The following is a 23,389-nucleotide window of genomic DNA, read 5'->3' as shown; positions in this document are numbered from 1 at the left end:
GGTCCCAATTTCCACACCAGATATCACTAAAGGAAAGTCCTCTGAGTCCAGATTTCCACCCTTATTTCTAAGAACAAGAGCAGATCTACTGTAGGTTATAACTGAACTATACTCAGTTCATTTTCAGCAAGGCCTCTAATTCACCTCAGCCCAAAAGATATAAAACTTTATTGTTAGGGAGAGGATGGCATGAAAAGAATAGGCTGAATCCCAAACATTAGAGGTGTCCAATAAATGTTAAAGTAATGCTAAGAAAGAAAAAGACAAAAGTCATCAGCTTCACTTTTATCCCATTGCCTTCTTTAAAAAAAAAAACAACAGTATTTGAAAATAAAATTTTTAAAGCATTTATTAAACATCTGCTATCTGGAGATAATACTTTTTAAAAAAATTCACCAACAAAAATAGTACAATAAAATCAGAAGAGAAATAGGTAGATAGGGAAAATATTTATATTGTATCTCTCTCTGATAAAGATCTCATTTCCAAGAAGTATAAGGACCTGATTCATTCTTATAGTCTATGAAAAGGGCAAATTTAATAGAAATAGAGAACAGAAGCCATATATTTTGAAACCTAGCACTGATTAAGAGCACCATGTGGTCTCTGGAAAGAAAGTTTTTACTGTTTCTAACCTAGCACCAAAGTGATTGTGTTGACATCAAAATGAACCATTTTCCTAAAAATGGAACTTAAAAGTGTGAATTACACATTGTGATCATATCTTCAGTTTTGATTTTTTTTTCTGCACTCTGCTCAGAGGACATTCAGCATCCTCATCCTTCCAAAAATTGGCTCAACCCCAATAACTTAAGTGCTCCTTCCAGTAGGCAGGCTTCAAATATTTGTGATAAGCTTTGGATTACATGGATTGAAGTTCATCCATAATGTAATTGTATAGCTGTTTCCTTATAGCTTTTTCCTTCATTTGAAAGATTGGAAGCATAATCAAGCTGAGAGTTACAAATTTAACATTTAACCTATTGCAAAAGGTTAAATCTCAATGAAAGAAATAAAATTGGAGATTATGAACTAGAAAATGGAAAATCTTGAAATCCAGCAAAATGAACTACATAAGGAAAAAAGTTCCAGCTGTAAGGAAACTTCATAAGATTCCATATAATGTAAATCTAGAGATTACATATGAATAAGACAGGGTAGCCACATTTAATTGTTCATACATTGTAAAGAAGGCATTTCAGAAGAACTGTGTCAAATTCATAATTTATAATTTTATAATTTATATTTACATAAATATACATTTACATAATATTTTATATATTTATATATTATTTATTATATATAATTTTGTGTATAATATAAATAATATTTATAAATTTATAAGAATACAAATAATTCCCCAATTGAAAATCAGTCAAAGGATATGTATGAACAATTTTCAGATGAAGAAATTTAAGCTATCTATAGTTATATGAAAAAATGCTCTAAATCATTATTGATTAGTGAAATGCAAATTAAAACAATCCTGAGGTACCACTTCACACCTCTCAGATTGACTGAGATGACAAGAAAACAAAATGATAAATGTTGGAGAGGATGTGGAAAAACTGCGACACTAAGGCATTTGTTGGTTGAGTTGTGAAATTACCCAGCCATTCTGGAGAGCAATTTGTAACTATGCCCAAAAAGCTATAATAGCCTTAATTTATAAAGCTATAAAATTGTTCATACCCTTTGACCTAGCAGTACCATTAATGTGTCTGTATCCCAAGGAAATCTTAAAGGAGGAAAAAGGACCCACATGTGCAAAAATATTTGTAGCCGCTCTTTTTGTGTAGTAACAAAGAATTGGAAAATGAGTAGATGCCCATTAATTGGGGAATGGCGGAACAAGTTGTGGTATATGAAGGTCATGGAATATTATTGTCCTATCAAAAATGATGAACAAGTTGATTTTAGAAAGGTCTGGAAAGATTTACATGAATTGATGCTGAGTGAAACAAGCAGAATCAGGAATACATTGCACATAATAATAGCAACAATGTGCCATGATCAACTATGAAAGACCTGGTTCTTCTTAGTGGTTCAGTGATCCAAAAGAATCCCAATAGACTTTGGACAGAAAATGCCATCTACATCCAGAAAAAGAACTAAGACAACTGAATGTAAATCGACACATTCTATGTTCACTTCTTTTTTCTGTTTTTTATCTCTCCCATGGTTTTCCCTTTTGCTCTGATTTTTCTCTCCCAACATGATTCATAAAATAATGTGTATTAAAAATAAATAAATCTACTAGAAAAAAAAGCATTTCAGACCTTGGTCCCAAACCACAGGAGGCCCCATACGTTATAGCTAAAGGGCTTCTGCTCTCATACATACAGAGTATTATTGACATCTCAAGGTACACATTAAACAAAACAATGTTGCTTTTAGTAAATAACAAACAGCATGACTCTTAAGTCAAACAAAGCAGATGGCCATCTTTCCTGTAAGAAAGGAGTGCTTTTCATAGTTAAATAACAATAGAAAATAAAATAAATTAAAAATTGCCATGAATAAACAAAAATGAGATTTCCTGCTGTGAGCTGAGAAGAATTGGGGAAGCATTATGATGGTGAGATTCAGGAAATAGTGCAGTGGAAAAAGCCCTGAGCAGCATCAGGAGAAAAATGGGGCAAAAGTCAGTGGAATTAACTGGAAAGAGAGTAAGAAGAAATCTGTGAAGGATTTTTAAAATGAAGGAATCCAAGTCAGGTTTTGACATATGGTAAAGTCACTACAGACTACAAAAATCAGTGTCATAGAAGTGGAACTAATGGTGGTGATAATATTACTACCACTGTTTCTAATAATGATTAGGATGAGCATGATGATAACTAACATTTGCTTTAGTACTTTATGGTTTACAAAGTCCTTTACTTTATCTATTTTATTCTTACAATTATCTTCAGAGAGATGCTCTTGCAATCCTCATTTCACAGATGGGGAACCTGAATCTGAGAGCAGTTAACTGACTTGCCCAGTCAGACAGCTAGTATGAATCAGAGGCAAATCTTTGTGACTCCAAGGCTAACTCTCTATCACTTCTATCACACTGCCTCTGGACCTTGTAGATTATGTATTACATTCATTTAGACTTACAAATCTATACAAACAACAACTATTCTTATCTATCAAAGGCATTTATTTATTAACCATATGTGTGTAATGTTCAATGCAATATAGAAAAACACTGCTTTTGTCACCTACCTTCACTAAAGAATTTTCCATTTTTGTAGAGAAGGAAAATATATCTCATAATTATTTTTGATGTATGTATGAAATCCAGAACAATCAGTAAGGAGGCAAGCATGATTCAGTGGAAAGAATATTGGGGTATGAGTTGGAAGAGTTAGTTTCAAATCCTGCCCCTTTTTTTAATTACTTGGTTGACTCTGGGGAAAGCAATTAATCTCCCTGGGTTTTAGCTTCTTTATCTTTTAATATGATGGAATTAGATTATATAGCTTCTAAAATCTTTTTCAACTCTAAATCTATCATCATATTACTTTATTTAAAACATTTGTTTACTATTAAAATTGCTTTGCATCCATCCTGAATTGTTATATCAAATGTAATTAAATTATAAGTAAGCATTTTCACTTGATAGTTATTAGATTAGTTGGCAAGCCTTTACTGTGAGAAATTCAAATCCTCAATGAAATTAGTATGGAAGAAAATCTTTTTTAAAAAAATTTAATAATAGCTTTATATTTTCAAAATAAATGTAAAGATAGGTTTCCACATTCACCCTTGCAAAACATTGTGTTCCAAATTTTTCTCCCTTCCTTTCCCCCAACTCCTTCCCTTACACAGCAAGTAATCCAATATAGGTTAAATATATGAAATTCTTCTAAACACATTTCCACATTTGTCATGCTGCATAAGAAAAATTAGATCAAAAAATGAGGAAGAAAAAAAGAAGCCAGCAAACAATAACAAAAAAGATTTAAAAAAATTATGTTGTGATCCACATTCAGTGCCTATAGCTCTCTCTGTATACAAATGGCTTTTTCTATCACAAGTCTATTGGATTGGCTTGAATGACCTTGTTTTTGAAAAGAGTCAAGCCCATCAGAGTTGATCATTACATGATCTTGTTGCCACGTACAATGTTCTCTTGGTTCTGCTCACTTCACTTAGCATCAGTTCATGGTGTTTCTGAAATCATCCTGCTGATCATTTCTTATGAGACAGTAATATTCCATTCCATCCTTATACCATAATTTATTCAGACATTCCCCTACTGATGGATGTCCACTCAGTATCCAGTTCCTTGCAAAAAAAATCATCTTTAAATTCTACAGACAGTACAGAAAATGTTCTGATGCTGTGATATTCTGTTTTGCAGTATGTGTCAAAGCTGGAGGATGGGGTATAGCCTACTTTTCCTATCTTGATGATATTTAATACCCTATTTCTTTGGGACTTCTCATTGCACATCTTTTGCAAAGATTGCCCTATCCCTCCCTTTACAGTTGTGGCTTTCTCTCTCTTGTTGGTTGGCTTCTTTTAATTACTGTCAGAATGATTTGTTTGTGGAGAACATTCCCCTCAAAATTTTAATTTACCAGCCAGGAAAGAAGCCCCACCATAATTATAAGCCCAGCAGCAGCGAATCAACATATATTTCTTTCTTCAGGTAGCTAATGATAAACTATCCCACCAATGTGCAATCAACAAGTCAAAACCTTCACTGTGTGGAGCTACCTAAATGCTGTTTTTTCTGTTGTGAAGTGGAATTGAGTAAACTCATTTTAACTGGATCTTGTACAAAGTATTTTCCAACTCTTTGAAGCACTCCATAGTGGCTTGAGCCATTTGAAGAATAAATTGGAAGTCTTTAAAAAGAAACTCATAAATTCAGCTCAGCATGACTTGCAAAGGAAAAAAAAAGTGAAGGATGTAAAAAATCAGGAGGATGCTGAACTTGGCAAATTTGGGGTGTTTTGCAAATAAAGAAGCTTTCTCTAAAGCCAGTCTGAAACAGAAGAATAATGACTTCCTATGATAATAGCAGAGTCACTTCATTAAAATGTTATATGCTATTTCTTATCCATTGAAAATTTTGTTAGTTTAGGATTGTGTGTGTGTGTGTGTGTGTGTGTGTGTGTGTGTGTGTGTGTGTTAGGTGCTAGAGGAAAGAAGTTAGATTCAGTATGGGAAATTTCCATGCTTAGGATTGAAGAAAGCTAGTAGCTTGCCTAAGGTCTTGTCTATTCTTCAGGAAGCAGTACAACATTGAGAACTTGTCTGACTGTAACTTTTACTCATATCATTCAGAATGGTCTGCCTATACAATAGTCAGTAAATGCATTAATCATTCAAATTATGTTGCCATGTTTCTATGTAGACATTCTGCCATGAGTAGTTTGACTGAAAACGTAGACTCTTTCCCATCTCAGCCACTGCTGTGAACAATTACATAATCATTCACCTGCCAGTTAAAAGACATAGACCTAATTGCAAATTGTCAAACCAAATCCATTTCCTGAAAGCAAGGTTGCAGGTCATGACTGACTTGGAATTTAACTTCTAAGACAGATGCAGAAAATGAAAGCTTAGTTCATTGCCTCGTACTTAGTAGGTATTTAACAAATACCTGTTGACTGACTAGATGAATCTAATAAATAATTTAAGTTGTGGACAATTAATCATGAATGAAAATTAAAATAATTCAGAGGATTGGTGGCTCTGAAATTTCTTCAAGTTATTAATAATCATACCATAAAGGCAATTAAATTACATCATGACTTATTCACTCCACAAACATTTACTAAGTATCAAATGTGTTCAATGCATTGTGCTAGATGCTGAGATAAACAGTTTAGCTAAGACAGATACTACATTTGTGACATTTGCTTAACAGCTCAGTAGTGGGATGAGATACAAACACAAATAATCATAGGAAATGAAATGGGAACTGACAAAAATCCGTAGTGTGGCAAAAGTGTTTACAGGCCAAATGGATTTTTTTTTAACAGCAGGATTGAAATATGAACACCTGTACCCTTCCTCTACATTAAGACAAAGTGCTGAAGTGAAACTGAATTCCAATGAAAGCTAAAAATTTGAATTTTGCCCTCTGTGGAAATTGCCACAGTATTCTGGGAGAGAGCTTTTTCCAGACAAGAAAACATTCATCCCATTCCTCTATGTTTAGATAGAAAATCCATTTCAGGGGCAAATGAAGTTGAGAGATTATTCCATGATGAAAAAACTGTTTTGATTAGGCCATATTGGGATTAAGAAAAAAAAAAAAAAACCTAGAACAGATTTTGTTTGGGAGCTTTAGCAAGTAATAGACTCTTAGAGAAAGCCACCAAAGATATTTTTCTGTCTATTTTCTTCTTCTTCAAGCACATGCCTTAAACCTGCTTCTTTACTCAGTGGCAGCCTTGGCAATCTTTGCTTCTTGGCACAATCAGATCCATCCAAACAAGAAAATTCTTTTATTGTTTTTAACATAATGTTTTAATCGACTTTATTTTCAGAACATAAAATGAGAATTTATATTCATATGCAAAGCTCATAACCTCTAAAGATTTTGCACAAATCAGAGTTTATATTCTCTAAGAAAAAGGTCAGTTTTAAATGTAAAAATAAATTTTTGTCTTATGGGCCTGAAGGATACAAACTGGAGGTGATGGAGGAAGGAATGGAAGGATTTGCATACCAGGGATAGAATAATGTCCTGTATCTCCAACCCCAGTTCTCCTCCACAATTTTGGAATTTATGAAAAGAAGGCAAAATATTGGGGAAATGTTTATTAAAGCATTATTTTCTTTCTCATTAATTTTCTAGATTTTGATTGGAGCAGTCATTGCCATGGGCTCAGCAGACAGAGATGGCCGCTTGCACCCTGGTGATGAGCTGGTCTACGTGGATGGCATTCCTGTGGCTGGAAAGACACACCGATATGTTATTGACCTCATGCATAATGCAGCCAGAAATGGGCAGGTGAACCTAACTATAAGAAGAAAGGTGATGTCTGTAGGTATGTTGCCAAAAGTTGGAGTGGAAGAGGGTAGAATTATAATAAGGGAGACACTTTCCTTTAAATGAAATCTTTAGGAAAAAGAACAAAATATTGATTGTTTTCATTTTAGGATGAATCTTACTGCTTAAAATATGAGGGGAGATGGGAAAGGCAATTAATTGCTCACATTTATACCTCAACTACCAAAAGGCCCCATCTCTTGCTTATGATCATTAAAGATTTTCAGTAAAGGCTGATGCTAATTCAAGAAATGCATATTATTTAGTGAATGGTGTTTATAAGAAGGAAACTATAGTAGTTGAAAAGATATCTTTGGAGAAAAATGGCCCTCAGTATGTATGCCAGCTGAATTCTATGGCATTGTGACAGTATAATAAGCAAACCAAGAGGGAAAATTGACTTTCATTGTAAGGTCAGATAAAAGGGAGCAGTGAATGTGGTACTCAAATGTAAGAAAAGACAACTGTGTCTGACTTTGAGAAAATACAATTTACCCCAAAAAATCATACTTACAAAACAGATAAATCAGAAAGAATTGTTCCCTTAACATTGGGATTCTTAACTTTATAAAAAGATTTATCACAGGTTTTCTATAAGCCTCCAGCAGTCATATTTATAATATAATTAGACTTAGAAAAGAATATAAGAATAATAAAGAAATCTTTCAGGGATACAACTATTATGTACATAAAATATAAGTACTCCAGTACCTTTATGTTGATTTTTTTAAAAATAACTATTCTAGGGATTCATTGTCATAGATTTTATTACGACAGATGAATGTATAATGGTATAGTGGGGAAAGTTCTAGACTAGTGGTCTGAGGAACAGGATTTCAAATCTCTACTACTTATTACCTGTACCACCTTGGGAAATCATAAAGAATTTTGATTCTTTTTCCTTGTCTATAAAGAGAGAAGGTTGGACCCAGTTCTAAATCCCTTCTATTCTAAATCAGTGTTCATGCTTTGATTTGTAATCTATTATTCTATGAGTTTAGTGTTCTACCCTCAGATGCCATATGAAGCCCCATGATTGAGATTTGCTTATAAACAATTATTTTCAGTTGATTATCCATTTATCTGATAAGATAAAAAATAAAACAGCTACCTGACTAGTTTATTATAAGCAGTGACTGTTGCATACACTGGAAATAATGTTCACTCTGGAGTCAGAGTTTAGATCCGATCTCTGATGGAACCTTGGAAAGACCCCTTAATCTCCCTGGGGTTCTATTTCCTAATTTGCTACTTCCTAAAATAGTTGGACTATGTGGTTTCTGAGGTCAGTTCAGCTCTAAATCTACCCCCAGAATTTTATGACTTGCCCAGTATCACATAAATAATAATTAGGGGCAGAGCCAGAATTTGAAAATAGATTTTTAATCTATTTATTTTAATCCAGCACATTTTCTATTGTACTATGATGTTTCCTATGTCAAAAGTAGGATTTAAATCCAGATTGTTTGGGATCAAGGGCCCACATTCTATCTAATACTATGCTCTATTTCACTAATAAAGAATCATTATGTCCTAGAGCTAAAAAGCTTTAGAGACCATATGACCTAAATTGTTCATTTTACAGCTGAGAAGGATATAGGCCCAGGAAAGTATAGTCACTTGCCCAAGTTATTTATTACAAGGAATCTGTGACAGAGCCAAGAGGTCTCCTATATCTCAAACTAGCCATATTTCTGTTCCTTAAGCTGCCCTCTCAGAGCATTATGTTATGATTAGTACCTTTTTTTTCATGAACCTACTTCTGATTCAGGGATTCCCAAGCTAGTATGTGTGACAACTTTTAATTAGAAAACTATCATCTATTTTGACTGGAAAAGATGAGAGTTAACGATCAGATAAAAATCCTTTTCTTTCCCTTCTTTCTGGAAACTAGACTTGAAGCCAGAGCCATCACTTAAGGGGGCTGGACAGAAGAGTTGTCAGCCTTCCTCACTAGATGGCCATATATCTTGTATGGTGTAGAGGTTTTGCTAAGAGGTGCCATTAGTCTCCTGAAATTCCTGGCACACCACTTGACCCATCAAAGTAAAACACCTTGAATTATGCTTTATCCTTGGGAGGGATGCCAAGAGGAAAGCAGCATTGGCCTGGCTACCATTTAACTCTCTCTCTTCCCGAGAAATGATGCTTAATAACAGTCATTTGGGGGTAGGAGGGAAGGTTCCATGTGCTGGGTGTTTGGGAATCCAAACTTGAATTAAAATGATACCTGATTTACATAGAAATATATTGCAAAATGCAAAACTAATGCTGCAACATAATTTCATGTTCCCCTTGCCTCTGGCTGATTATTGCAAATTAAATTTTGTACTCATCAGCCCAAGCTGTGAGAGTTTATGCCAAATGCTGTAAAGATACATTTGCACAATTTGTGAAATATGTGACTTCTATGGAGGTGCTCTCTGCTGCAATTTTTTGTCAGCTTTACAGTTAGGCTTTCAAGTGTAATTCATATTTGAAAATGTTCTGTGACAACTGCTCATTTGTACCAGGAGATTTTTCCACCTTCAATTCCCTCGTCTTTGAATGTAGCATTAGTGGGGGATGATTGAGCTTGGGCAAGGACACTTTGGTAACAGTAAATGTCTACAGAATGAATGAAAGAAAGCCATGGGAAAGAGACAAGCTTTCCTTTTGCTGTTATTGTTTCAGCTGGGGAGAATCAGCACCCTTCAATGCTTCTAACTATCTCATTTAGAGGAAGGGACACTATTATTATTATTATTATTATTATATTATTATTATATGAATGGATGATTTCTTGCCAAGCAAATCCAGTGACTGGGAGAAACCAGTCCAACATTTTCAGTGAGGTCAGGCAAAAGACAAGTGAGAGGAGTGTTGCTATGGCACTGAAATCTGGAAATGAAAATAGTAATAATATTAAAATAAAGAGTTAGTAGGAAAAAGGATGTAAGGAAATTAACAAAAAGGGTTATACTCTTTGGTCCCATTCTTAATAGTAATAGCAAGCATTTTATAGCGTTTTAAGATGTAGGAAGTATTTTTCATGTGTCTTCTTATTTAATATTCACAATAAACCTAGACAGTTTATTAAAATGCTACTATTGTCCCCATTTTATAGATTAGGAAACTGAGGCTTAGTGTTACATAGCTTGTAAATGTCTAAAGTAGGATTTGAACACAGGGCTTCCTGAGTTCCAATCCAGCACACTTGTCTCAGCCTCTACAAATTACCTATCCCCTTGTGATCTGCCTTAGACTCATCTTGTTGTTGTTGAATCATTTCAGTTGAATCCAATCATCATGACCCCATTTGGGATTTTTGTTGGCAAAGATATTAAAATGGTTTGCCATTTCCTTCTCCAGTTCATTTTATGGATGGGGAAACTGAGATAAACAGGGTTATGTGGCTTGGCTAAAGTCACAGAGCTAATAAAGTCTGAGTTCAGATTTGAACTCATGAAGATGAGTCTTCCTTAACTTCAGCCCCAGCACTCTGCTCTATAGCGTCATCTAGCTGTTCCCATATTCAACAGAAATTCCTTTGTGAAATAACCAATAAATAACCTTCACATCTAATGGCCTTTTTTAATCTTCAATCATCTCTGAGCATTCAAACGTAAAGCTCTGCTGATCATTCCTTTCCTCTGGACAATTCCAGCTCCTCTTGGCCTCCATATCCTAAATTCTCATGCTTTTCCTCTTCTATCTCTGATTAGTGTTATATTGGATAAATTTAGACTGAGAATTTAAGAAAACCTGGCCTCAGACACTGACTATCTTTGTGACCTTGGACAAGTCCTCAGCCCATATCTAATTCAGTTCCTTCATCTGTAAAATGCAAATAATATTGATATTGAAATAAATGCACAATTTTTCCCCTCCAGGTTCATGAACCCTTTGAAATTTATGGATGCTAAGTTAAGAACCAATCACAGCCAGCCATATAAAAGCTATAATAATAATAATAATAAAGAACCAGTCACAGAGAAGTGACTTGTTCTGAGTTGTGCAATAAGGTCAGAGGTCAGAATTTAACTCAGACCTTTCTCACTCCTTATTTAGCTCAGATTATTATTGTTCATCTTTCATTTTCAAAGAGGACAAATGTCCTCAGAAGAGTGATGTCTTGACTTGAAAGTGAATTTGATTTAAGCGGGGTGTGACTGTGCAAAATCTTCAGCTTCACTCTCCTCCAGAATCACAAAAACCAGCTCTCCAGCCTACTACATCTACCCCCCAATGGCAGCTAGATCCTATGGCAGGTAGATTGCTGGAGTTGGATTTGGGAATCCTTGTATCCAAATCCTGCTTCATTCACTAGCTGTGAGACTGAGCAAGTCACTGAAATTCAAACATCTTCAGTTTTCTCATCTATAAATTAAGGATAATATAACTACTTCCTTGAAGAGTAGATTCAAGGATTAAGATAACATATGCAACATGCTTTAAAAATCCTAAAGTGCTACATAAATGCCAGCTATCATCACCCCCATTTTTCAGGTGCAAAAGCTATTGCTTGGAAAGATTGATATTATATGCTCAAAGTCACATAGCTAAAAAAGTGTTGAAGACAGGTTTCAAACCCCACTCCTTTATGCAAGAAATAACTCCATTGGGCTCAGAGGTACAAAGTTAAAAGTCCATTTTATTACACAAATGCAGCAGCAGGTATCCTATGGAATCAGTACACTTGGAATCAATAGACATGTCTTTTTATGCCCTGTCACCTGAAATGCAAGTCCCTCCTCTGATTCCCCATTAATTGGGTACTATAGAAATTACAGGATATCTGGAACACCTAATCCCCCCACCTTGATTGTGAATTGCCACCCCCTGATTACATGTCCCCTTAGCATTCACCTTATGTGGATTTAGTTCATTCTTTCCCTTGATTCCCTATTAGCTAGGTACTACAAAAGCTACAGCCTAGTAATTCCCCTGTGAGTCTCCACACCTATTACATCATTACACTTCCCTCCCATGTGTGTCTCCACCTCTGATTTTATCTTCTCCTAATGTGAATGTGAATCCTTAATTATATCTTCCCCCAGTGAGTGTGAGTTCATCTTAAAACATCACCTGTGATTTCATCTTAAAACATCTTTCTTATTCTAATTTTTGGTTTCCTTCAGTAAGTTTTTTTTAACATTTCTTAGATTTCTGTTGTATTTTTCTGATTTAAGTTTCTTAACTCTATGGAAACTAAATTCTCATCTAATTCTTACATTTGTGATTCCATGTCCACCTACCACAATGGCTGGCAGAGTAGGATAGTATAGCATCTGAGGTAAATTCTCTCTTTCTAGGAGTCTCTGACTGGCTCTCTTAGTAGAAGTACAGCAATAAGTGACTTGCTTGGTACATTTAATCATTAGACTGCCCCCAATGAGTTCTAGTTTCTGATGACATCAAGAGTACCTCCAGATTCACAAAGTTATTAAGAGAAGCTGTGTTAATAAACCAGTGCCTATAATGCAGTCAAATACTCTTCCGAGAGCTGTAGACTTTCGCTTGCCTGTCCCTCAAACTCATCATGTCTAGAACACAACTTCCTCAGTCCCCTCTCCCCCACCAAAAAATCTACCTGTCCTAAATTCTTGATTTCTGTTCATGGCAACACACTTTTCTTAGTCACTCTAGCCAAAACCTTCAATTATCTTTTATTTCCCCCCTTCTCTTTATTTCCCACATCTAATGAAATGCCAAATCCTATTTATTCAAACTCCCACAATTTCCAACTCCTTATCTTTCATATCTTTTCTTACCTTTTCACTCATACTGTGATCCTCCAATCTAGGCCTTATTACCTTTTGACTAGACATAATATGGCCCATTTCCATTCTGTTTCCCACTGTCTTCAGATAAATATCCCTAGTATTCAACTTTGCCTTACAAAAACTTCAATTGCCCACTATTGATAAATTTTAGGGTGATATTTAATGACCTCTATGACCTGACTAAAATCTTTTTTTGTAGCCATATTTTCACACTGTTTTTATACCACACTCTATGATCCCCCAAATTAAATTATTCATTACTACTCCAAAGAATCTTACTCTTTCCAACCTCAGTTTATGCCTTCTGTGTTCCCTTCCATCACCACTACCTCCCCAAAAAAACAAGAAACCCCCCACATCTTCTTGTTTAAATCCCATTCTTAATTCATACCTCCATTCAAGTGTTTTGTCTTTCACATAATTTGTTCAAATTCCTAAATCCCAACCTTCTCCACCATTCCCACTTCTTAAAATCTCTCCCAGCATTTTGTTTGCACCCTCTTAAATTCCTAGAGGGCAGTGATAATTTCTTCCTTATTAGCTTTCAGTCCTCAGGGATTTTTTTGAATGCCTTGAATAGTAAACATTTAATAGATACACTACACTGAATTGAAGGCAGACTTCAGATTTTAGTACAGAAAGGGCCTCATATATATAAAGTAACAATAATCAAATCAAGTGTGAGAGAAAAATTTTAACACACATAAATATAGGGACTAGAGAAGGAAGAAAATAGACATAAAGGTTGAAAAGTTAAGATTAGCCTAAGGACAAAAATATTTTAAGTTCTCATTGCAAAATGAGGTCATCACAAATGAAATATTATGGAGAGTGGAGAGTGGTAGAAACAAACATGCAATTGAATCTAGTTTTGTGCCCCAATTACAGACACAGGTCTTTCACAATGAATATGACATCCATGCTACCAACTCCAACCCTCAGGGATTCAACCCCAAGAATAGGCTAAGTGAATATATCACAACATTTTCTTTCACTGAAAATGTGAATGCTTATATCTTTTGTAGCTTCAATCGAATCTTCCATCCTTTTGAATATATCCATCTCCTTGGAAATGTGAGAAACCTCATTCACGGAAGAATAACTATTGATTTGTAGGATACCTCTGTCACTTAATCAAAATAATAATAGGTCACATTCATGTAGCACTTTAAAATTTACAAGGAGATTATGGTACTCCAATTTTTGAGGTAGATTATGCAAAAGTTATTGTATAAAATCAGTTATTAATTTGTATTAATGTAGGGTGTTTTAAGCTTTATTTTGGCTAGATACATCCAGAGATTAGGGTCCAGTAGGAGAGGGCAATTAGCTAGCCAAATTCACAAATCTAATATCTTTAGAAATAATCCCATCTCCTCATAATGTGTCCTTTTAAAGCAATGGACCTGCTGAGCAGGCTCACTTATATCTTCTCATTTGAAAAGTGTATCCATAAAATGGCATTAACTCCAACTCTTTATTGAAATGTCAATGAATCAGCATTATCTTTCCCTTATATGAGAGTGGTTTGCTCCTATCTATAAAAAACCTGAATCTGAAGACAGAAAGATTTACTTTTCTAAGTTCACCCTGGACAAGTCAGGTAACCATGTGTGTAACCTCAAATAGAGTTTTTACAAAGAATCAGATAGGACTTAGAAACAAACAAACAACAACAATTTTTAAAAGCCCTGCTCTGTTTGAAAAGTGGTCAATCTAGCATCAGGTGAATTCATCAACTCCTACAGCCTTAGTGTGTTAAACTCATTTTTAACTTTCTCTTCCTGAATTTTGCCTCTTTAATCAGGGCAAAGTTCCAAACACAGAATTTTCCTTATAACAATAATAAATAATAAAAACAAATATGATCCATACATCTACCTTGTAGTGAACAGGTCCCTCCCCATTCATACTTAAAATAAAACTTAGGGAATCACACACAAGTGGTGTGTGACTCTTTTGTGACTCCTTTTGGAGGTTTTGCAGCAAATACTAGAGTAGTTTGCCATTTCCTTCTCCAGCTCATTTTACAAATGAGGAAACTGAGACAAACAGGATTATGTGACCTGGCCAGAGTAACAATTAAGTATAATCTGAGGTCACATTTGAACTCAGGTGGATGAGACTCTAGGCCCTGCATTCTGTACACTATGGCACTACTTAGCGACCACAAGGTAAAATTTAACTACCGTCCAATAAGGAGAACATGAAAGCTGTCAGCATGGTAAAGTAAAAATCTAAATCAGATGAACTGATTTAGGTCGAGACCATCTGGGAATACTCCTCATGGTGTTGTTGTTCAATTGTGTTCAGTCATGTGCAACTCTTTGTGACCCCATGGAGCATACTGCCTGTCAGGTTTTCTTGGCAAAGATACTGGAGTGGTTCATTATTTCCTTCTGCAGTGGATTAAAGCAAACAGGGTTAAATGATTTACTCAGGATCACAAAACTAGTAAATATCTGAGGCCAAATTTGGATTCAGGCCACCTTGACTCCAGGTCCAGCATTCTATCCTTCCTCATAGCTTGTTACCAAATCCTACATATTATAAGCCTACTCCATTTGTCAATACTGGTTTCAAATATTTTTGCACAATTAGCACTTTACCTCATAACTATCACCAACATAAAGCTTTAGACTGTTCTATTTTGCTAATGCTAATTATAAATGTTAACATTTATTATTAACTTCTGGATAGGATATAGGTAGAATAAGCTGTGATTTCATAAGCACTCTCTCTATGGCTCAGTAGATAAATCCGAGGGAGTTGCCTAAGATACATAGAGGTGGTAATTAATCCAAGAGACTCTCTAGATATAGATGTGTGTGTGTGTGTGTGTGTGTGTGTGTGTGTGTGTGTGTATTTAAATAGGCACCAACAATTGAAATGTGAACCTATCTTCCTTTGAATGCAGGTCTTCCTGGCTCCAAATATCACATTCTATTCACTGGGTATCTACCTCTAATGTGATTAAAATATGTCACATAAAAACTAGTTGATCCCTTCAGTAAAGATGAATTTCTTGGTGACCTATCAGTGTCCTATAACTGCTTAATGGTCATCTTCCTAAATGCCAGCTATCTTGCTGAGAAACATCCATTTCTCCCAGCACTACAATGATGACTTCCCATCTGGCTGCATTTCATCCTAAGCAGCATTAAAAGAAATGATTTTAAACAGTGACCATTTATGTTAAGTTGATCCAGACCAATATTGGAATTCCATACAGAAGTCTGCAGAAGGACATGAATAATGAGGCAGTGATCCGGAAAACTCATTGAGTAAATAAAATGAATTTACACAGCACTTTGTATTTTAAATTGCATTATAACCTTTTTACTGCATTAATTATTCTAAATAACAGTTCATTTCACAACAGGGGAAGGTTGTTGAACAGATAGAATCTCATTTGTCTGGGGGCAATTTGGGTTTAGTCTCATTGGGAGACAGATGGATTCACTAAATGAGTCACCTAAGTCTTGACCAATCCTAAGAATAAGATGTATATTTTCTATCCTTCAGGTTTTTCTCATTTTGGGGTTTGGGACTGACATGTTAAAAAAAAAGTTCCAATAAGGGCTTTTAGTCCCATATTCTCAAACATTCATCCTGGATAAGATAGAAAAACTTTGTTTTAGAGGTTGAAAGAACATTTCAATAAAGAAGGAAATTCTCCTGATTTATAGGCTCCCAAAAGGGAATCATCTAGTGATCATCACAGGTAGGGTTAATCAATTCTTCTCCTTTCCTTCAAGTAACCTACAACTCAACCACTCCCTCTGTTGTTTTTGTTGTTTGTCCTTGAAGAGGACCAATGACATCAGGAAGATGATGTCTTGACTTGAAAGTGAATTGGATTTAAGTGAGGCAAGTCTGTACAAAGTCACCAACCTCATTTTCTCTTATGTAGCCATCTGGGATAGCTAGAGATATCTAGTGGCAAGATACAGATCAAGAAGACTGAAGATGGCCCAGAGGCAGTAGGAGACCTTGGTCTTTTTAAGTAAAATCTTTCCCAAGTCTCAGTTTGTCAGAGGCAGTGACCATTCAGTGATGAAGGCTAAGTTTTTTAAAAATGAGGCAGAAAATGGCCTCTTTTACTTAGTCAAAAAATAAAATAAAATAAAATAAAATCTGAGAGGGGAAATGTCTCAGCGTTTCTGACCAAATCAGATAAAATTGCTATTTACACTTTTTCTGAGTCTTCAAATCCCAAACAGTGATGAAGAGAAGGTTGGGCTGAGACCTGTTGTTAGCCAATCAGTGAGAGCTAGAGTGATTTGGGTTTAAGACATGGTCAATAATTCATAGATGAAACTATTGTTATAAGAGAGAGACAGAGAAAAACAGTGGTACAAAAGGAGAAAGAGCTAAAGAGAAAGAGGGAGGGAGAAACAATGGGAGGAAAAGAGAGAAAAACAAAGGGAGGGACAGAAAAAGACAGATGGAGAGAGGAATGGAGAAAGGGAAGAAGGCAGAAAGCGAGAGAGAGAGAGAGAAAGATAGAGAGAGAGAGAGAGAGAGAGAGAGAATTTCTGTTGCCAGTTTACTGACATGAACAGTTTTCAAACTCCTCAAATATGACAGCCAGAAAATGAGATCTCTCTTGTCACTGCCTGTGACATTTAATTGCTGATTTGGTCCAATAACTCTTGGAGACTTTCAATTTTAATGTAGCAGCATAATAATTGTTTGTTTTTCTTCTTCCTGACTATCTCTAATCACTTTATTTCTAACTTGTACAAGGACTGATAAAGGACATGTGCTTCACTAAGAAAATAACAGCTTGTCTTGGGATCATGTTTAGCTAAAGAACAAAAATTTTGGAGACAGAAGTTTTCAATCCGGATTGTCTAGAATTTTTGTGGGGCTTTTTTTTGTTGTTTTGTTGTTGTTGTTTTAGGAAAGAAACATTTTTGTATTTCATTCCTTTGTTACTTCTGTTCAGTTTCTGTATGGAAATTTTTAGTTTTCAATCTCTTAAAATATGAGATATTAAGTTTGAGACGTGTAAACTGGATAATTTATAACAGTTCTCACTCCACTTATTTTCTGTGTTTTTCTATTCCCAATTATTAATGCTATATTGGTGAAATAAGTACCTTTGCTTAAGATTTTTCATTCTTCCTTTCTGTACTTTTTGGTTTAGTGCAGAATTATAGTTTATAAAGGTAAAATTTTTCACTGACAGTCTGGCTAATTATTTTTAACTTGCCAAGTGAGAACACTTTCAAGAGTTCTAAATGGGGAACCAATCCACAGAGCCACCAAAGAAATAATTCAGTGTGATTATTTTTCATCTTGTTATTCCTCTGTTTGAAAAACTCCTTTTGAGTATACTAATCAAGTTGTGAGAGGGAAATGATGCAGTTATTCCTAATTACAGTGTGTTAGTGTCTTTTAATCAGAGTATCAATACCTATGTACTGAAATAGGCCACCTTCTCAATGATGGATCAGCTTAGAAAATAGCTTCCTTTAGTTGCCAGCTCACTGTCTATTTCTTGAGTTAATTTACTCTCTGTTTTATCTGCTTGGTTGGAGATAATAATTTTGATAAATAAATGTTCTAGCATTTGATAAATACTTGAAATGGACTTCAAAGTTTGCTGCATATCTGATGTTATCATTGAATTTAAGTGTAGAATGAATAAAACATTTTAAAATAAATTTGTCACTCACATTCACTGTGAACTAACTTTTCCAAGACAATAGGAGACTATGAGACTATTTATTTCCCAAATAAAATTTAGTGTCTTTGAAGAGTTAATGATAATTCATCCCATAGTAAACCCTAAATCTCAAACAGAGCCAGCTAGTTGGCATAATAGATAGACCACTGGGCCAGGAATCAAAAGGACCTGAATTCAAATCAGGCTTCAGACACTTACTAGCTATGTGACCTGGAAAGTCACTTAACTTCTGTTTGCCTTAATGCACTGGAGAAAAAAATGACTAAGCATTCTAAGTATCTTTGCCAAGAAAACCTCATGGCCAGTATGTCCATTGGGCCATGAAGATAACAACAAAACTCAATTAACAACAACAAAATTTTCAGGTACCATCTGCTGCCAAAAAATCAAATATATTGTAATCATTTTATATATAGTATATATTTTACACATATATAGTATATATTTTATGTATATTATTTTCAAAAATATCCATGAATATATAAATATGCAGAAATATATGGGTTCTTATATGTGTATGTGTAATATACATGTGTGTATATATATCATATGTATATATATATATATATACACACATACACACACACACACACACACACATATATATATCTGTCATGAGACGATGCAAAGCAACAAGAGGCAAAGATCTGGAATATTCAGCAACTAATTCTATAGCCCCTTCAAAGCCCTATCATTAGAGAAACCAGTTAACAAGTAATATGATGATGTTTTTGTAATTTGACTATATTCCAGGAGAGCCCTGTCCAGAAAATGGGAGGAGTCCAGGCTCTGTGTCCACCCACCACAGCTCACCGAGAAGTGACTATGCTGCGTACACCAACAGCAACCATGCTGCTCCCAGCACTAATGCTTCTCCACCTGAAGGGTTTGCATCACATAGCCTACAAACCAGCGATGTGGTCATACATCGTAAAGAGAACGAAGGATTTGGCTTTGTCATCATCAGTTCCCTGAACAGACCAGAGTCGGGTTCCACAATAAGTAAGTGGCTAATTCTCTTGACTTTTACTTAAGTGTGAAATTGATGAAGTGATGTGTTTGCTAAATAAATGATTGAATGAAATGTAGGTTTGCATGTGACGAGACAGATCAAGAGGAAAAGAGGAAAAAAGGGAGAGAAGGAGAAGAGAGACAAGGAAAGGAGAGAAGAGAGAAGGAGAAAGACAGTATGTGTATGTGTGTATGTGTGTGTGTGTGTGTGTATATATATATATATATATATATATATATATATATATATGTAAAATAGTCATAGGTGAAACTATTCTTCTAAGTTATAAGCTGAAAGGCAGCTTCTACTTCCTCCATTTCTGTTAAGCCAAAATTTTCTGAGGCTATTCAGACTTATCCTGATGATGTCAAGTAGCGTATTCCTGAAGAAATTGCAACAGCTGGTCTGAAAAATCAAATTGTAAGGCAGAGAAAGGAGAACAATAGTGGATAAAGTGGTGAGTTAAATCTATGTTGAAAATTACCAAAAAATGTCTAGGGAAACCATAGCAGTGGTTACATATTGGAACAAAGAACTCATAATATTAGAAGAAATTTGAAGGCAAATAGAGAGGGAGAGAGGAAATGGTCTTTTTGTACACGAACTGAGAAGTTTGAGGATTCCTCATGTAGATGCAGGCAATAAGACAAATGGAATTGACATGGCCTAACCATGAAAATAAAAAATACTGCCTTCATTATATCCTTACACATTTACTTGTTTAAATTAAGTGACTGTAGTACTCAAATAACTTTTGAGAGGAAGTAAAGATCAGGTGGTACCAAAGCTGTCCAGGTCTTAGGCAAAAATGAGAACTTGATTAGTGTAAAGTTATCATTATTGGAAATGTACCAGTCCTAAATGGAGAGGAGAATTACTGTGCTTAGCAGCATCAATGACAAATGTGCGAATGAAAACCACAGAAGAAGCATTCAACCTCAACACATCCAGCCAAGGGATGAAGTCCATAAATTTGAAAGTACAATTTCATTTCTCTTCTTCATGATAAACTGTAGAAATAAATCTGATCTTTACATGCAGATTAAAAGCTGGATTTTTGTCAGTATGATGGAGTCAACAAGATTAAAAGCACACAAGACTAAAGATTTCCATGAATTATATAAACACCCTACCAATAATTTAGTCTTGTCAAGATATTCACAGGAAACTTTAGCAGTCATTCCTTTCAGATGTTTATTTGAGCACAGACAAATCTAAATCAAGGGAACACAATATAAAAAGGCTAGTAAAGGACTCTTACCATCACATTCATCAGGGAGAGGTGGCAATGACTAATGAAATGAACGAAGAAAAAGGGTTAGATACAAAATGGAAAATGCATAAGTGTTAAATATTCATTAAATTAATTTAAATTAAATTCATTGGTCAGAATGTCACTTGGATCCATTTCTAAATACAAATAATGGAAATGTGAATGAATTCATTGCAAACAGATACAATAAAAACCTTTCTACTAATAAAGCATTCAAGATATGGAAAGGAATAAGTCTACATTCTCCAACATCTCCTCCAAGTGATACTTGCTCATTGCTTTTCATCAGTGTTAACAGGACATAAAAGAACAAAGTTAAGCATTTCTAAAATGAATATCATTTTCTGATACTTTCAAAAAGGAAAACATCCTCCCCTGTCATTCAAAAGGATACTTCTCTATCTTTTCCTCGCCATTTCATTTTTTTATGATCAAGAACTCCACAATATGCATTGTTCTTTGTTATCTCAGAAAAGTAAAGACCATTCCAATAACATTTATACTTTAAATTATAGTTTATAATTAGCAACATGCTCATAAAAAGTTCCAATGACTAATGTCCTTTAGGGGACTATGTTTAACACTGAACCTCTATAATAACTTTGAACTCTAATTTTGAAGAGTAATGCTAAGTGCTTCATGAATGTTAAAGTATCTATTTGGTTCCACAGAGCCTCCTTCAAAACTATCAAAGGTCCTTGTATTCCAAAACATTGTAAAATACCTACCAGAAGCTAGCAACTCCAGAATCTCAATCATTTCTCAAGAGGTTCAGCCTTTTTCTTACCATAGCCCAGGAGATATTACATATTCAATGTTGTTTTCTTGTCTGCAAAGCCCATTTTCTTCCAGGATGACAAGCAAAGCACGTGTCCTTCCCAGGAATGTAACATTACTTCTAGACCATCTTACCTGTTAGGAATAAGATCAACTTATACCCATTTACTCAGTCTTTAATATTATTCCATGTAAATCATGGGGAGTCAATTAAATCAACTATCAATAAACACCATCCACTCTCTCAGGATAGATAGACAAAAATCACTATCCCAATCTTATGTGTCAGCTTTTGGGAAATTTTTCAATAGCAAAGTCTTTCTCAACTATCCATCTGTCTATAGTCTAAGTTGACAACTCCATTGAGACAAAGTAGCCACATTACCTTCCTTCTTCCCACTACCATAATATGGTATAGGTCTTACCTGAAACCAGAATCGTCTTTACAACCATCCTTAGGTTAACTCAAAATCTGACTTCCTGTAACTTAGAATGATTTATTCATTCAACCCTTCAACAAAAATCTGTTGCATACCTACCATGAGAAGGGCAATGTACTAGATGTTAGAGAAATTAAACATTTTAAGTGTTTTGGAGTTTACCGTTTCTGGGTTGGAATGAGGAAAAGAAACAAAGCTTTCATAATATTCATTTTAATCCTAAGGGCACTAGAGATGCACAATATGTGGAGTCTTAAATGGGGACTCATAGAGGAGAACAGACATGGGCTTAGATCCCAGACAACTAATTCAGAAGTTTTCTATTCTATTCTATTCTTCTCTTCTCTTCTATTCTCTTCTTTTGTTCTATTCGATTCTAACACTATCATAAAGCATAAATTTCTTCTATAACAAAAATTAATAATAATATTTATATGACACTATTATTATGTGCCAGGCACTGTGTTGAATGATTTAAAATATCATTTTATCTCATCTACTAGGTACTAATAAGGTTGCCATCTTATAGTTAAAGAAACTTAGGAGTTAAGGAGTTTTATCCAATTCATACAGGCTAGTAAGAGTCTGAGGACAGATTTGAACTGAGGTATTCCTGACTCCAAGCCAGGTGCTCTAACTACTGCATCACCTAGCTGCTCATAATAGGAAATTCATGTACCAGGCTCAAGGTTTTGAATAAAGCCTCGTTTCACCATTCTCTCTCTACCATATAGAGATAAAGATATCTTTATCTTTATATATCCATATGTATATATAAATAGATGTATTTATATACATATAGAGATACTTATATATATTATTTGTAAATATATATGTAGGACAACTCTAGTATATTTGTATGTAGATATGTGTGTGCATGTATTTCTATCAAGGAAAAAGAATGGGCTGGAGAATCTGTACTTAACATTGCCCTTCCAGACAGCTATAAGGAGAGTTATTCTCTGATAAGGCTCATCACATAAGACATCAACTCCCCGCAGGCTAATGAGGCATGAACCTTGGTTGTCATTAAAGGCAGTAAATGAGAACTAGGACAATCAAGAAGTGGCATTGCTATGGAATTTTTAGAAAAAACAACTGTAAGAATTATTTGGCAACATGATACCACTGGGATAAGAGAGGAGAGCCAGCTAATTGTCTCTGGGGATGCCCTCTCCATACCCCATGTAACCGGCCAAACAAGGCACTTTGTCCCCAGAGGCCTAATTATTCTCACTTTTCAATTTTTTGGTAATAATTAAAGCATCTGAACAAAAATAAAGCAAATTTAATAAAAGAGGGAAATGCTGAAAGAACTCAGGAGTCAGCTTCTGGATCTTTCATCTTATTCAAAATTGGATATTTATTAATATTCCTTCTAATAACCCATAGCACTTTCACATTTACTAAGGACTTTTCTTATA

The 23,389-nt window shown here is 34.9% G+C and overlaps 1 protein-coding gene across 8 annotated transcripts in view; it reads left to right on the top strand.

The window, feature by feature from the left end:
• MAGI2 (membrane associated guanylate kinase, WW and PDZ domain containing 2) overlaps positions 1-23,389 on the top strand; it is an 895,053-nt gene that overhangs the window by 688,749 nt on the left and 182,915 nt on the right. For all 8 annotated transcript variants that reach the window (XM_052000674.1, XM_052000676.1, XM_052000675.1 and 5 more), the window contains 2 exons: positions 6,809-7,001; positions 19,217-19,465. In XM_052000674.1, coding sequence (XP_051856634.1) covers positions 6,809-7,001; positions 19,217-19,465 — 442 coding nt within the window. The remainder of the gene's footprint in view (positions 1-6,808; positions 7,002-19,216; positions 19,466-23,389) is intronic.

The sequence above is a fragment of the Antechinus flavipes genome, chromosome 5, assembly GCF_016432865.1.
Source record: "Antechinus flavipes isolate AdamAnt ecotype Samford, QLD, Australia chromosome 5, AdamAnt_v2, whole genome shotgun sequence".
In the NCBI taxonomy this organism is placed as follows: Eukaryota; Metazoa; Chordata; class Mammalia; order Dasyuromorphia; family Dasyuridae; genus Antechinus; species Antechinus flavipes.
Note: the sequence above shows the minus strand (reverse complement) of the source record. Positions and strands in the feature narration are given on the sequence as shown.